At 39.5% G+C, this 17,773-nt stretch overlaps 1 protein-coding gene across 3 annotated transcripts in view; it reads right to left on the bottom strand.

The window, feature by feature from the left end:
* Positions 1–17,773, bottom strand: part of KCNK10 (potassium two pore domain channel subfamily K member 10) — a 66,222-nt gene that overhangs the window by 14,208 nt on the left and 34,241 nt on the right. For all 3 annotated transcript variants that reach the window (XM_065635584.1, XM_065635582.1, XM_065635583.1), the window contains 2 exons: positions 17,112–17,229; positions 13,718–13,878 (listed from right to left, as the gene is read on the bottom strand). In XM_065635584.1, the coding sequence (XP_065491656.1) occupies positions 13,718–13,878; positions 17,112–17,229 (279 nt within the window). The remainder of the gene's footprint in view (positions 1–13,717; positions 13,879–17,111; positions 17,230–17,773) is intronic.

Raw genomic sequence — 17,773 nt, 5'->3', positions numbered from 1 at the left:
AGAAAGGTATTTTGAATGTTTGTTTCTTCTTTTTTTATTTCCAAATACCCAACTCAGTAATTAAAATTTTATACTAATTAGCAATAAATTAAATACACAAGTCAAGTTCGTTTTGCCCGTGACAGTACTTGATAAGTGATTTCACTGTCTTTATTTTGACCCATGAGTTTTCCCATTCTTGTTTTTCCTGTTTTCTCCCCATCCTGCTGTGGGCAGGGGAGTGAGCAAGTGGTTGTGTGGGTGCTCGCTGCCAGCCAGGGCCTATTCACCACATCCATGAAGCATAACAGCAGAATTTTAAATAACATATTTTAAAATACATACATTTCAGACACCTCCATGGGTTAAGAAAAATGGTTTGAACAATTCCACTAGAGACAGGCTTCTCCCACTCTAACTAGCTTTCTTGGTGCCTCAGTGCTATTTTAATTCTCATGTTTTATAAAGAAAGCTGCTATTGCTGCATAAGAAGATGCAAAAACCATCCCCTATTTCTTAACTGTAGTAAGTACCATAGGAGAGTCAGATATATAAAAAGCTGTAAGTTCTCACATTTGTTACTAAGCTTGGGAGAGACAGTCCTGAATACACGCAAGGCACAGGTCAGAGCAAAGAAGAATTTTTTTTACATTGCAGTTTTTCCCTATAAAAGCACATCTCTGTGGGGTGTTTGTCTAGACCCAGATGGAATATGCAGCAAGCTTCTCACAGAGCAACAGCCCTCTCTAATGTTATTTTTATAAACCTCTAGGCATGGATCTTGCTGCAGTCATAATGTAAGTACTGATATTGTGTTATGAAAATACAGAAACACTGGCTCAGAAATTTTCTAGGCTTGATATACCCCATTCCAATCTTCTTCCTCTCTCTAGAAAGCACACACAGGGCTTTCTGATATGCACCAACTAATTACTGCATGTTGTTTGTTATGCTACTGAAGAAACAAAACCAACAATAATGATCCCAGAACAGAGCTCTGTTCTGGCTGAGCTGTATTCAGCCCAAGAAAAAATACATGTGGAATGAGAGGGATCCATATATATATATGTTTTTCTCAGCCATGAGACAAAGCACAACAGAGGCTCACGGCACAGACTTAAGCAACTTCAAAGGATGCTCTCAGAGGCTGAATTTGGAATGTATTGCTCCTTCCTTCCTACAATTCTCTTCTGAGTCACACCTATATTCCCCTCTCCAGGGAGTGCAAGAATGGGTTAATAACAGATGTTCCACATCACTTCCCTGTACCTGAATGGATTCTACCTTGCCAACCCTGGTAACCCCGATTTTGATCAGTGTTGAGTCAATGCTTTCATCTTGTTCATCAGTTAAAAATAAAATGCAGTTATGGTGGTGCAAAGTGCCACATAGCAGCAAGGCCAGGTTTATGAGTATATGCTCAGCATCTAATTAACAAATGCACTGAGACAGAGAAAGACAATTAATGTAGCTAGATCAATGAGAGATCTACTTATCTGTTGCATGACATGGCCACATTCTAAGACTCAGCAAGAAAAATGAAATTGAAATTCTTGTTAGAATTATCTCCACTTAGTAGGGCAGATAAATTCAATATTCTTTTTTTTTTAATCTCTGTTTGGACTTTCATTTCTTGTTCTATTATTTTGTTGTTTCATTTTCTTCCTCTCTGGTGGAATAAAGCATCCAGATTCCTTCATACTGTTGAGTTTGCAGAATGTTTCCCTAGTGATTAGCAATGTAACATCAGCATTTGTAAGGTTAGAGTGGAGACTTTGTTGGACTAGATATTGAAAGGTTTAACAGTGACCTTTGGAAACAAGGAGTAGATCTTCAGGCTAGACTCCTTGTATCTGTTTCTGGCCTGCAGTTTTCTATGTCTGCTTAGTTTGGAATAACTGGCTAAGCAGCCTTCCCTTTTCCCTTCTCAGGTACAATAACATACATCATTCTCTACAAGAAATTCTTGCAGAAGCCTCCAGAGCATATTTTGTATTCACAATGAGATTTGTCATGGCTATTAACAGTATAAAGACTGCAATATTGCAGTCTTTCTACAGAAAAAGTCTATTTGTGACTACCCAAGTAACCACAGAGTGTTCTCTCAGGTAACTCGCCCACAGGGAGTGAGTTTTACTCTAGGTGGGATACAGATTCCAGAGAAGTGCAAGGAAAGTAACAGGTGCAAGACAGAGCAGCTCCTCCCAGGCAAAAATGTAGAAATGGAAAATGTGTCACCCCTAGAAGTCTCCCTCCACAATATAACTCTCCCCCTGCCCCTCCCAGACTTCTCCAACACTTTATAGGAGCCGCCACTGCTGCCTGCTTAGAGCTTCTGTGTCCAAAGGTAAAAAGAGGGCAGTGTAAGGTGAAGGATGCATCAAATACTTTGTCCCATGGCTTAGTCCGTGTTGCCCCAATGGCACATGTATGTGCCAAGGGAAAATATGAACATGTAAATATGATAGCTTGACAGTCCTGAAAGGCGAAGGCTGAATACATAAAGCAACATAGCACTAAATTCAGCCTGCACAGAACCTTGAAGCAGCATGTCTTGAGTAAGAAAGTAGCACAGTCCTCATGCCTGGGATGAGGCACCATGTACAGATACACTCATGAAGTAATTTCTACCTATTGCCTTCCAAGATCCATTTCCCCCCCTCACACTCAGTCTCTGACACTTCCCCAAAAGTTGCCCACAGGAGTCCTGGGGTAGACTCTGAAGAACACTAACTAGAATGGCTTTGTGTATTTGCTGAGAGAGAAGGAAGATCAACAATCACTGTATGGTGAGTGATGTAGTGTTGCAGCTGCTTTTCTGTCTTGTTTTTCCTTTACTTCACATATTGCAAATCTAAACAATCTTGAGTTTAGGATTTTCTTTAGGATATAAAACAGGTTTTCAGTTATGGCAACACGCAACACACAGGATTTGGTATTTCAGCACTTCATCATCAGGAACACACAGAAGTTTCTACAGTAAGATGACCAAAACTTAAGGCAATAACAAAAGGAGGATATTCACTATCAGTGCTTCGGAAAGAGCTTAACTTCCTGGCTGAGGGTTGAAAATTTCACATGTACTTCGGCATTAATCAGCAGCTTCCACTGAAGTATCTTATTTTTTAAGCTTCACACAGAGTATTGAAGGAACCCTAGCTGCTCAGCAAACTCTTAGTCATGCTTTCAGCTCCTGTTTGTCTTGTGTTTTATGGGAGATAATTGCTGGAGACTCATGGGGTTTATTTCCAGTGCACTTCGCTGCAATTAAAAGTTATGTCACTAATACTAATTTTAGCACAAGGTGGACAGGTATAGTTTTACCCTTTAGAATAGTGGTTCCCGAACATTTCAAACCATAAAGAAGGGCTGTTTAACTTCCTTAATAAGAAAATTGGGATTCAGGTTCTACACAAAAATGCAACTCCTTGCCACTGTTTATATTCAGATCGTTCTGCATACTAACCTGGTTTCAAACCAAATGAGAGGCAGCAAACACTGGGCTTTGATATCGAGAAAGAAATAGTGCTCATATTTTTTCACCATAGAAAACAGAAAAGAAGCACATAGAAGGAATAATAGAATAGCTGGAAAAGGACAGAGGTCATATTGCAGAAGAAGTCCCTGATGTGCATAAAAAACAGCCTGAGCACGTTAAAAAAGTGGGGAAAAAAAAGTGTAAAAAAAACCCTTCCTGAAAACTTACTTCGTCATTACTCTATTGTTTTTATGTTATTCTTAAAGGATGAGAAATCATCACCCACAGATCGATCCATCATCTATAGAAAGGTTTGGAAACCCATATACTCAGTGTCATTTGCCACATATTCTCTTACCTTGCACTTAAATCAGTTTTTTAGCCACTGATTGCCTCCTACACCTGTACTTGGTTTATTAATTAATTCTGTGTAAACATTCAAATGGGTGCTAAAACGTTAGGCATCCTACCAAAAAAAAAAAACAAAACAAACTAAAGTAGATGAAGAAAAACCCTGAACACAACAGTGGATCTTGGCTTCGTATACTACAATAGCTGCAGTCTATCCACGATGAGAAAGTAATGCAATGAAAATTGCTTCCCAAATGAAAAATGAACTATTGCAAATTACTGTAATACAGACAGATACCTGAACAGTGATAAATAAAGCAGTTCTATTAATTATGGATTCCTGTACTAGATTTTGTACAATGTTCTAAGAGCTGTAAAATATTATGAGCACTGCAGTTCAGTGACAAGAGTATGAATCCAGTAAGAAGAATTATTGAAGGTTTGAACCTCTAATAATTTTAAATAATGAAGAAAAAAATAATGAAAATACATTAAAAAGCCTCACGTAAGCAGGCAAAACAGTACAAGATTCCATCTGAAGCACCCTGTAGTCAACAGCTTAACACTCACAGAATAAGGTGCTACAGGAATAACAGTGATAATTACTTTGGGGGATGGGCTTCAATGCACATTAGGTTTCAGTTTCCATGCACTGAAGCTGACTTCAGATTTCCAGATAACACTAAACTCTAGATTTAAGCTAGTTTTAAAGACTAGTTTTGGAATAGTTTTTGCTCCTCTGTTTATACGATCATCTTTTCAGTGAGACTGCTTTGATTCTAAAATTGGAGCAATTACTGTCTCTTCCTGGTGTCACCATGTTCTCCCTTCTTACAGCTGCTGCCTTCTCTTTCTAGCAACCCCCGGAATGCCCTTTCAGCTGCTACCAGGCTCAACACCTCCTGGGGTTCTCTTCATCATGATCCTCTCTTTGAAGTTGCCTCAGGCTGAGGCTATACTTCTGGCAAGCTCTTGAAGGCCTAACAGACATTGTTGATAAACCCAAATGTTTAAAAGATCTTTCAGAGATGTCAAGATCTGAATTTAACTGTTCAGGTTAATGTTAACCCATAAATTATATGCCAATTTGCAAGAGGTTATTCCTTGCTGGATTAAAGAAAGACATGCTCCACAGACAGCCCATGTAAGCTTTAGACTCTAAACTTGGTCTCAATAACAAAGACCAGTGAATAAGAACAAATCAGCAAAAGGTTTGCTGCACGTGAGTTACTTTCTCTAAAGCAGATTAGTTGTAAGCATCACTAACTGAATTAAATATCCACTTATTCGAAAGAAAATGCCAAAAGCTGGAATCCATAGATTTTGTCATGAATTTTTTAGCACTGGCATACTATCTCGGCAGTGTGCAGAAAAAGAAATTTTCCTGCAGTTCAGATATAATGGAGGAGGAAAGTGATCCAAAGGGTAAAACCAACATATTCAAGACCATACCATAAGCCAGCAGTTGAACCTAAAATAGAATCCAGAGACAAATTTGGCTCTGGTGGATGAAGAGTCACTGCATGTAATGAAGTCACAGCCTGCACCAGTAGTTGTTTAGTTCACCCATAGGGTTATCATTTGCCAGTATCTTCTACTGACCACTGGAGCACGAGGACTACTAAAGCTTTCACCACCTGTGCATTTCCTTCTGGCTCTTTAGTTTGACTAGCAGGTCTCAACTCAGAAGTGCCAGCCTTCCTTTCCTGATTTCTTACACCTGGGGATCAAGAGCTCTTGTGCTCTATGGAAAGTGCTTTAAAGATCTGCCAGCTCTGTTCTACTCACTTGTCCCTGATGGTAGTTTCCCAGGGGGTCCTGTTAACTAACTCCTTGAACAGCTGATAGCTGGCTTTCCTAAAATTCAGGCTCCTGACTTTACTCTTGAACTGACCCACATCCCTCAGGACTGCGAACTCCACCAGTGCATGATCACTGCAGCCCAGGCTACCAGCTGATTATCATCAGCTAATTTACAAAAAGCATGTCTTCAGATTTAAAACAGAAGAACTGAAAATGAAATTAAAATATTTGCTACATACATAAGGCACTATGGCTGTATTGCTGGCAAATACTGAAGAGTATCTAGATTTTTTTTATTTTCCTTATGTTGTAAACTATATTTTTAGCCAAATATGCTTTATGAGGATTATGAAGGATAACAGATTGCCTGCAGACCTCTTCTGTTGGTATTTGACTATGCGTGCATCCATAAACTCGGTGTTAACTGCAAAATTCAGATCTGGATCTAGATTTTGTTTTAAATCACCCCTAAATTTCATGATACTGAGATCTGAAATGTACATTCAAGTGCGGACCTAGTTGAAATAAAGACCACATAAGTATCCACATATGCAAACCAATCCTCTGCTGACCTACAAGCACCCCTTTTTAAATCTCGCTCAGGAAACTGTGATTCTTGGGTGCACCTTTAAGGTATTATAGGCAAAAGAACAGATAGTAAGGTGAGATTGTTTACATCCATTTTTTATTGATACTACTCTGGGTTTGTAAATCATTGCTCTAAAACACCTCTCTTCATACCTGTACAAGCTCTCACTACACGTATTATTTTTTTCCTGAGCAAGTTATTCTGCTGCAAAAAAACAGAAGCAGCTTCAAAGAACCAAATTCCCAACTAGTGAGAGATGCACAGAATCACAGGAATCAAATGAAAAATGTTTCAGGTCAGCATACTTTATAGTCTGCATAGTGTTTCTCTTCAAGGCTATATCACCTTTGGTCTTCCAGTAACAAAGTGATCTTGTGTATGACAAAAGTGTTTGCATCATTTCTTCCTCAAAGTTTTCCCGCAGGTAACTTACCGAGTATGAAACATATGAAACATTTTTTTTGCTGGGGAAAGTGAATTAAGTGAATTGTGAAGGAAAATTTCTTCTGCCGTGTAGCAAGTGGCTGTTTGCTCCTACTCTCCCTTTCTTCTTGCAATATCTTCGCAATAGCTTCACTTATCATCCCTAACTACTTCTTTCAGCCTCTCAGCCTCACTTTGTCTTTAATTTCCATCTGGCTTCTTCCCTTCAAAACTTTCTGCTTCAAAATCAGCCTGCTATTTGCTACTATCACATCATTTTCCTGACCATTTAAAAACGCCATTTACAAATTAGTGTTTCCACAGTCTTCGTACACTGAGGCCCTGTTCCTGGGTAGATTCCATGGAATCAAAGTGCTAATAACCAATAACAGAATGTAATGGTCTTTATTGCAACAAATAGAAATCCTTACTATATCATGAAAACATAGGATTCCTTTCTGCTGACTGATTTTTCATATTTCTCAGACATTTTGTTTTGTTGGAAATGACCTAGGAAATTGTTTGGCCAAGCTCTGGACACTGAAAATTCAGCTCATAAATCTTCTGTCATTTTGGAATAATACCGTGTACATGCACCACTAGGTTGAATTTCATGCACCATCCTGACAATTCTGTCCAGAGACAGGATTCCAGCAGATGGCAGATTGATCATTGTGCTGGACTGTATCCTTGTGAAAGTTCTTGAGTGATTTTTTAAGTGGCTTGCAGTGGCTTGCAGAAAATCATAATGAATGGTACTATATTAAAAAAATAAAAGGGTATTAATATCTTCAGTGGGTTTTTAGCAGCTGGTGTAATAATACACTGATGTTGGCTAGTAACGAAATGTAATAAAACAAAATAAAAGAGATTGTGTTGATTTTTGATGTATTTTCATTAGCTAACAGGAAGCAGAGAGGAGACTTTTCCATCAGTCTTCCATTAATTGAATCTCCTCAGAAATGCAGGTGTCACATCATATGTTCAGAACTACAAACAGCTAACATATCACCTAGGTTATAATATATTTTTCTATTAACTGTGTGCCAAATTTTGAATTCAGTAGCAAGACCGCAAATCTAGAATGCTTTCACAGGTTTGCCTAAGCAATGAACTGGATTTGAATGTCTGGCTCTGGGAATGGTCTCACCTGAAAGTTTCATTCAGCTGCCAAAAATCAGAGGAAGTGATGCCAAGGTGGGGCTGGAGGAGAAAGTGCAGGGTGGGGGCTGCCTGGCAGGAGGTGGATGGGGTCCCTGGGTATGGCATTGCCCCAGGGCAGCAGAGGTCAAGGTGGTAGGTACTTCAAGGAACCTTCCAACAACTTTGAACAGAAAACTTTGTTGAGAACTCACTCACTGGTCCCACACTGGTATCAGGTATAATACCACAGGTTTGATGTGAGCCAAGGGAAAGAAGAGGAGGAGAGAGAGCAAGGGGACAGGTAATAGAGAAAATGGATGGGCAGAGGGGAAACAAAGAAAAAAGACCGTATTTTTAAGTATTCCTCCTCCACACAGCTACTCTCTCATAGGAAGTTTCTTTCCCAGCATCTGTTTTCCACTCATTTTCAGATAAGGAATCTGTAAAGACAATTCCTATCACTTGTACAGTAACAAAAGAGATCAGAGAAGACAAAAATCTCTAAAAATAAGTTGAATCTTTAAGAGAAAGAGTAGCTAGGGTAGATCAGATGTATTCAGAAAGACAAACTACTAAGTTTAGGAAAGGCAGAGCTTTAGCAGTTGCTAAAATAAAGCTTTTCACCAACTTAGTGGGACTTCTCTTACTCCTGCCCCTGCCCCAGCCTCCAATTAAGAACAACTTTTCCTAGGACCGTTTCAAGGTTAAGATAGTGCCTACTGCTGTCTTTCAGAAAAAGAAAAAAAGATGTATGTCATTTTCATAACACGTGTCTCTCAGATCTAAAGCGAAGAATTTCTCACAAGATCAACAGCCAAACAGGTTCTCTAAGCTGAAAACATGAAAGACAGGTAGCAGATGTCTGTTCCGACAATTCCCTCGTTCAGTGGAGTTGTTTACAGAGGTATTGCATTTCTGCACCAAGTAGTATATACTCTTGAGAGCTGAGCTCCGGGCGTGCAGTCGTGCCACTGTCCATGTCTCTGACTGCTTGCTCACATCCCCGTATTGCAATTCACACCCTACTAGCTGTGTTGCCAGACCTGACCTCAGCGTCACACTGTAAGCCAGAGGAGTGGAACCTGTAACCAAGTCCAGGAACTGCTCACAGTGGCTTCACCTTAGAAGCCAGAAAATCCTGGAGTGCTCTCAGGAGCATGTTGTGCGAAGGCTGAATGCCTGCGTCTGTTCTGAACTGCAAGATGAGGGAAAAGCTGTCAGGTTACGCTCATCCCGTCAACTTCGAGTGAGAATCTAAACACTCATTACAAGGTTTGAATAAAGACTATCTGTATCTAGCTTATACTTAACTCACGCTAATGACATGTGCTGCATTCTGTAACTCTGCACTCTGCCTATGGAGTGCTTTCCTTTCTGTCTTTAGGCGCTTGCAGTCTCTGTGCGTACAGGGCAAGCCAAAAGAATGGAGCTTGTTCTGCTGTTTATTACAGAAACAGTCTCAAGTTGTTCATAGGATCCCTTACATGTGTAAGATAACAATACTACTTTTATGGTTTTAAGTCACCTTGGAATGCATATTTCATTTCTGTAGTGTCTGGAAAGCTTTGCCAGGTGAAAATTATTTGTGAGAATTATCAACTTTTAAATTAGATTTTGAGTGTGTACATGGTTTTCTCAGATGGGCTTGGAGAACTGATTCATTACGGAACTCAGATACTGAATGCTTGTGACCAGTGCATATAGTGAATCTGGTGACCCCGTATATATCCATTGTCTGGGGAATCATAGTTGTATGGATGTGAGAGCAGACTAGTAGCCAGGTTCTGCCCAGATTACTGAAGATGGGACATACAGGAATAATCAGTAGCTGAGTAGGTAGGGCTTGTGTGGGGGATGCTTTTGTTTACGTCTCTGACCTGGTTGATTTTGACTTACTTGTACCATACACGATTACTCCAGTAGGACAGATGGCAGAATAGCCAATGCGTGGTGTTTGGGATACCTCCTCGTATCCCAGGCAGCATCACTCTGCCAGTGACTCCCTTTCCTAATACAGTACATGAAAAGTTCCTGTCTTTACAAAGCCTTATTTTGCAATTAAATACATCCAGTCCTACTTAGTCACAAATGAATAGTTGTTTCCCTGCTTATCTACACACTGAAATAGGGGCAACACTTTGGATTACAAGATGAGCAGTGGTATGTGTCCAGCTCTCTTGCTGAAATATTTTGTCAATACTGTGGGGGTAGTGTGTCTGATACGAACAGATCTCTTTCCCCCTTTATGGAGTTAAGACTGTTCTTAAAATTGCCCCAGCGTGCGTGGGCTGATCACTGCAATAGATAAAGGAGGCATTCTCAGGCTCTAATTTGTGCTGCTAATTAATGCAGGTTTGGTGGGGCTCCACACAGGTCATGTCAGAGGCAGCAGAAGTGCACTAGCACAACTCCTCTGGGAAGAATCCTCCATTCATCTTCCCAGCTATGTGGGGGGATGCCAGGGGCAAGCTGTCCCTCGCCTGGTGTGGGCTCATGCTCACAGTTACGCTGCTGAGTGGAGCATGAGACCTGTTAAGGACATGAGTTGGGTGAAAAGACCGCTGTGCCGACAGAGACTCCTTCCTCTCCTTCCTCCCCTTCCTGGCTGCCAGTGTGTGCAGACTGCCTCTTACCTAGCTCCAAAAATGATCCTGACCACAATGCAAGATCCAGTTGCCTTCAAATCCCATCCACCCGTACAGATGGTGAAAAAGTTTCAAGGGTTTCAGGAACTTTCTGCTGCTCTGACACCAGCCATGTAACATCCCTAAGAGTGAATGGGATAAGCAGAGGCAACTGAAGACAGGCAGAAGCAGAGTGTCGAGGCATATGCATATGGAAACTTGCTATACTACAACATCACAGACTCATGCAAAGTTTCTTCCCATTCTCTTCCCCAAGGGTACGAGCTGGACTGTCCCAAATTGCCCTTGAGGACCCACTAGAAGGCAAATAATACAGGCAGCTAATGAATGCTGCCTTAGAGACACAGCTACAAGGCCTGTGGGGGCAGGCCTAGCACTGACTTTCATTTCTGTTAATTGCTGCTCAAAATGGGATAACTAGAACTGCATGCAATATTCATGGTGCAAATGCACAATGGAATTGTGCGATGATAAAATGATCTTTTGGTTTTCAACCCCTTTGCTGACAGTCTTTCTTCCTTTTCTAACTGCTGCTAAGTTTCGCAGTGTTATTTTGAGAGAACCATCCATAATAATCCCAGGTCCCTTTGGGAGTAGTGAAATTTGATACCATGCCTGTATGAATATAGTAGGATTTCTTTCCTCAAACGCAAGAAATACGCATTATTTTGCATTGCCAACATTGGATTTAATTTATCGTCTTATCACCCTCTTGCAGCTTCCATTTTTGCTATCCTGAAACATCTAGAGATGTAATTTGCAGACTCTGTCACTTACGTACTCATCTTCTTGTATGAACCATTGTATGCCATCCCTATCAAAACAGTAAGACCCCAGAAGGATTCCAGTAGAATCACACTGATAATGCTACCATCTATTCCTAATCTCCATTCACCCTTTAAGCACATACTAATGCGTGAGACCTTCTCCCTTACCTCATCGGAGTTTCATTTCCTTATAGCCTTTGATGACAAAACCTGTCAAAAGTTTTCTGGAAATTCAATTTGTTGTATCACTAAATGATTGATACACACTCAATGACCCCTTAGCTAACTCCAAAAGATTAGTAAGGCATACCACACCACCTTGTATTTTATTACCTCTGTCGGTGTCCTTTTAGCCTACATTTGTTCCTTTTATTTTCCTCCTAACTGTTCTAATTTTTATGTCCTCCCTATAAAGGTTGTAGCAGGTTGCTTACACCCACAAACATGCTGAATTTGAGTTTATTATGGAGACAGTTACAAAGTAAGAAACAAGAGTTACACATTGAACTAAATTTTGTTTACTGCTTAAGATTAAATCAAAAACTATTACTTGATTTGTGGATTCTCTGATTAAGTCCGAACATTTATGGAGTCTAACAACGTAAACACAATGTGCTAGTTATTTATGTAGTTACTAAAATTATGATTATTATATTCTGCATGATAAAGTATATATCATGTATAATGTATTAATGATCACTTATAATATGTCAAATATGTAAATAATCATATAAAGTGAAACCACTGATACTAAGACTAGTTACTAAGATGCATGTAAACTGTAAACTATATCATGAATATTTCAAATAGCTGAACCTCATTACTAGGAACATTGAAGGAAATTATGTATAACCTCATCCACCAAATCACAAAAAAATGTTTACAATGGATTTATGAGAATCAAAATAAAATTAATAAACCTGTATCTTGGCTAAACAAGAGGATCACAGATCTCTAAATTGCTTTGGAAGCTGACAAAAGGCCAAGAGGGAAAAGATAATTTTGATTGTTACAAACAACAAGCAACTGCATTAATTCAAGAAAAGGAAGGAATCCTTTGAACATCAAAAGAACTCCCATTATGTGCCAAACAATATGAGCAGTCATCTAAGAATCTTAAAATATTTCAAGTAGAACATGTTTTATTTTATTCATAAACTATCATATTGACAGTTTAATGGTCTTGACCACATCACCTTGAAAGCCAGTAGTACAGCTGACAATTAATCAAAGATTTTCTGACTCTCGATTCATATAATTACTACAAGATTGTGGTTTTTCTTGGGCAGAAGCAGGCTGGAAGGTTCAGATATTCCTTTGAGGTGAAGCAGGTACAATAAGAAGCTAGATAAGAAAAAATCTAGTGATCTTATCTATTTTTGGTTTTGCAGGCCCAAGCTGAGCCACCTTTCAATAACCTTATTTGCATTTCACGAAAACATAGGCCATTTTCAAGTGTCCTCCAGTCAGGCATACACATGTTCACTCACCCATAACCACCAGTTACCTTTCTCCACATTTAGCCTGAGATACTCCTCATGGCTGGTCTGGGACACTTCACAGTGATTTAATCAGAGAGAAATTGTTCATATTCCAGTCTAATACTCAATTACTTCTTTTCAAAAAACAGTCACAAGTAATTTGCTCTCATCTGTGGGAATGTTTTAGAAATAGATGCCTATTAAACTAACCAGCTTGGACAGCTTCTCATCCATTCTGTCCCTGGAAAGACTTACCCCCAGTTATGCCACCTCCGGGAGAACCTCACACAGGTCACTTCTAGAAGTTCTGCTTCAAAGAGAATCCCTGAAGTGAACCATTGGCATATTAGCAAAACAGCATTTGCCAGGTCTGTGGCACTGTTTGTTGAAGAATTGCTTACAGGCTCAAAAATGGAGAGTACTGGCAACATGAATTGAAATTACATATGAGGACACCTCTACAGAAATCTAGTGCAGGTGGTACACATGGTGGGTAGGGCAGGTAAATACCATGAAGATGATTCTGGTCGGTGGCCTTATGCCAGTTTTTGCAGCTGTAGGTCTACTCGAACACATCAGTCCTCTCTCAGTGAAGGTAAATCACTCAGCCATCTCTCTTCCCAAGTTCACATTCACTTCAGTAACACCACTTTCCAAGTCTTTAGGCTTTATTAGTAACACAGTCAGGACCTACTCTGGATACCTTTTCCTCCAGTTCTACTACCTTCTCTCTGTTTTCAGTGAATGGACATATGTGTCTAAAGCAACCTGAAGGCTGTTTTGCAACCAGTCTTTGCAAGGAACCTAGCTTAGGATATACATTCTGCAGAGATAGCCTCAAGAAGGAAATTCAGAGCTTGATCTATAATTCCTGCAACCACCATTTAGAGAAGCCTATTTCACTTCATCGACCAGAGGCCCCTAAGAAGACTAAGCATCATCTCAACTAGGCATGTCAGTATTTCACAGTGCCCAACATGTAAAAAGTACTGCAGACAATAGCAACAGCATTAAAAGCAAGTTATGTAACACAAGCAAAAAATTGACTGTGAGCTTACTCTGAAAACTTTTTCCACCCTTGCGATACCCTTCCCAAAGATTGTTCCAAGTTGGTCTCCAACGCCAGCCAGCAAGAAGCCAAACAATGGAATCCCGAAGATGGCATACAAGATGCAGAAAACCTTGCCTCCGACAGTGCTTGGGGCCATGTTCCCATACCCTGAGGAGAAAAATCATTGTCAGAACCTATAGAGGACTTTTTAGAAAAATTAATGGGCTTAGAAAAACTGGTGTTCCTGCAGGTATATCTTTTTTCCACATGTAATTCCTATTTACAGACTTTCCATGGCATGATGTCATTTCCCAGGCAAGCTAGTCCCTGCAATTTGGTTCTTCTTGCAGCCTCAATTACTCATATTTTATAGATTCACGTCCTAACTGAAGTTGTTGTTTGATTAATTAACCTGGCTTGATTTATCATGGCACAAAAATCTCCCTGTGTTGGCCTGGTGCCTGCACATTGCTGCTCTTCTTGGGCTGTGCCAGTGACCTCCTGATGGGACCATGGTTCACCTGACAAGGCCCATTTTCAGTGGGTAGCTCCTAATTTCCTCAGCCTCTCATCACACTGACTAGTTACACTGTGACCACCAAACTGTACCCACATTCTGTGAATCTGCCCTTGAACTATTTATTCAGTTCCTCCTTCAATTTGGCAAAAAAGAGCCCAACATTTGTATTTCATGAGTGTTTTCAATACCTTTTAGAAATGAAGTTCTTAAGTCTTCTCTCTGAAGATCCTACTCCATTTATATTTGAAAAATATTGCTGATGTTGTAATAAAGGCACATAGATGCCTGCCTTCCACCCTCTGTTGGGGTAACCTGGAGCTGTCAAACTGATCACAGATTCTGACCAAGACATCCGACCAACTGCACATTCTGACTGAAAACTCTTATTTTGTCCCAAGCATGTGTGGCCATGTTTGGTGTCAATTCCCAGCCTTGTAACTCCATATAAAATATTGGGAATACCCTATACTGGCAGAAAAGGTCTAATTATCAGCACAGGGCATATAAAAGATGGACTCAGAGGTCTATCATGGACAGTAGATCTTCTGTTAACTATTCCAAAATACTGTAGTCCTCTTTACTCTGATCTTTCTATAGCTAGAGAGCAAATAAGCAGCAGGTCAGGCAATCTAGGGAGAGGGAGGTGGAAAGTATGAGCAATGGGACCTTCACGCCTTGGAAAGTAGCAGGAATCTTGTTTGGACCACTCCTCTGGGGTATTCTTAAAAGCCTAACATACTGATGACTGCACTGGACAGCTCTCCACCTGTCCTGTGCAGTAATCTACATGTAGTCACCCCAGTTCATTCAGATACTTCTTCCCTTCCCTGCACCACCCGTGTGAATTTAACTGTAGAAATGTATGCAGAGCACTAAGACTAGCAGCCATGGTAATGCTGTTAAAACGTTAACGTTAAAAGGAAGAAAGAAGAATTGTGGTAGTAATATTTACACCTTTTCAGTTAAGATAAGGTATCTTTCCTGAAATGTTATTGAGATTTGTATTTTGACTATACATAATTACACAACCCTGTCTCTCTCCCAACCCACAGTCCTTTTCATGGTTGCATCCATGATCCCAGATTTCTCCTCAAAGTCCAAGAAAATCCAGGCTCCACAGGCCAGTGGACTGAGGTTGACTGGGCAGCCTGTGGAGTGTCTGCCTAATAGGAGCCCTAACAGCTCTGGTGGATAAAATAAAGCCATTTTCATGCCCGTACAGAATACGAAGATTTTATGCAGCCTATGAAAATCTAATTCATGGAGAATTTAAAGCAAATATGGGCAGAAATCCAAGTTCTTTTCAATAAGTTATTTAAATAGCAGATGTCAATGAATATGCCTACATAAACTATGCCTACATAGTGGCATTTATTTTAATGAGTATTTTAAAAGCTTGTTACTTGGGTTTACTGAGTAAACAAATATTAAGGGAGGGTTTTCTTACATTTGATTTAGAAATGTTCTCTTTTTCTCCGCCCCCTGGTTTTATGCTACCATTGAAAGTAGATGGTAATGTATATGGAGGAAAACAGAGAGGAGTACGCTCTACACAATTTCTCCTTCGCCCACACACAGAAAAGGCAGAGCCAAAGGCACAGACTCCACTGTTTGAAATTATCACCACAGCAAGTCTTGTAACTGCCACAGGATTTTCTTGTTGTTGTTGCTGTATTACCTGCATAAAGAAGTTGCGGAATTCTGTCAGATTCTCACATTTTAATGAAGGGGTTATGTGATTGTGAGATTATTTGTCTATACAGTCACCAGTGTCTGCATCACAATTGTAATACAAAAAAGCACTTCATCCCATATTTAAATGAGAATACTCAAAAGCAATGCAAATAAAAAGCAACAATTTGCCAGTGATTTCCAAATAATCAGATCTCTTGACTGCTAACCATGACAGCACTGAAATCTAGCTTAAAATTATCAAACCACTGATAATTATCATCAGATTAACTTTATCATCAATGTTATCAGTTTATCATTTTTTTCCCCCTCAGACCATGTTCTGAAATCCCAGCTGCCTGAAAAATCTTCAAGAGAAGAACTGGCTCACAGAGAAAAGGATAAAAACCTTAGCATATCTAAGGAGAGAATTCAGAGACCAAGAGACTAAGTACATTGGACATGATGTATAGGGGGGACAGATGATAAGGGCCTGAATAACAAAATTACTAAAATTAGTGGTTCAAGAAAAATAAATTGAGCCGTTCAGTATACCCTTCATCTAATATAGAGAAATGTGTCAATATTTCAAGGCCGTAAGTTCTAGAATAGAAAAAAAAAGTGGTGGGTTTTTTTTACACTATGTACAATTTGTGGAATTCCTTCCAAACATTAGTATGAAAACAACGAAGGATTTTTCAAGGGACATGATATTTATGTGGAAACATTTCCAGTTACAAGCAGTAGGGTATGAGAAGAATTACTTATATCAGACTTAAAGAGCATAAGCCAAAAGTAATTGATGTACTTAGGAAGAAAGTTACCCTTATGGGTAAATAATCTATAATATTTAAATCCAAATTCCCAACAACTGGAGAACAGCTATTTAATTGGGTACTGCTGCTTGGTTTTTTTACTGAAAATTAGGACCAACTGTATCTACATCAAGAACAGGGTTATAAAGCCTTAGCCGCATCAGTGCTACTTGTTTTCAGTTCAGCATTGCTATTCTACCCTGATTACGTAAACAGCTTCTGATATTTACCCAGAGGATCAATGCCCTTGAGACATACCAGAGGCATGACTTCTGAGAATTGAGAGAAATACAGTTCAGCCACTTTATTTCTTTGTGATCTACCTTCCTCAAATTTATTTCATAACCCTGGTCTCAATGTGACTATGTATTTTAAAAGATAAACAATACACATACCTATTGTTGTGATGACTGTTCCAGCAAAGAAAAAGGCACTTCCGAGGTCCCAATGACTGCTGTTGTTAGAGGAATTTCCTATGGGACTGACTCCAGCATTATCAGCATCAATAGCATGCTGCAAAGAAAGAGACAACAAATCAGCCTTACGCATGCCTTACCATATCCTACAGAAGTCGGTATAGGCTCCAAAGGGAACTTTCCAGAGAACTTGGATTTAAATTTTTTAATACCTGCTGAAATGATAGTAGCATCCTCCATACACAAGAGCTGAATATATGACTGAACTAAATAGCTATGAAGGTGGAAGAAAGATACAACACATAGACAAATTGACGAAAGATACAAAGGAATTGCGAAGTAGAGGACCAACACCACAGAGATCCATTAATATCATTCTTGCAGCAATAACTGCCAAAGGAAAAATTCCCCAATGGGTACAGCTGATATTAGAAGCAGCAAGAAGGGTGGTAAATACAAATAATGTTTGTGAAGTCAACTGAAGCCAGTCAGCCAAGGATTTTAATTCCCAGACAATTAATAATTGATGAAGTTATTTATATTTTATGCTAACTAAAGAAAAAAAAAAAAGAGATATCTATATATCCCATTTGAAATGAACAAATGGGATAGCTATGGAAACACCATCAAACAACTTTGTG

The sequence above is a fragment of the Caloenas nicobarica genome, chromosome 5 (genome assembly GCF_036013445.1).
Source record: "Caloenas nicobarica isolate bCalNic1 chromosome 5, bCalNic1.hap1, whole genome shotgun sequence".
Lineage (NCBI taxonomy): Eukaryota > Metazoa > Chordata > Aves > Columbiformes > Columbidae > Caloenas > Caloenas nicobarica.
This window is presented reverse-complemented; position numbering and strand designations above follow the sequence as displayed.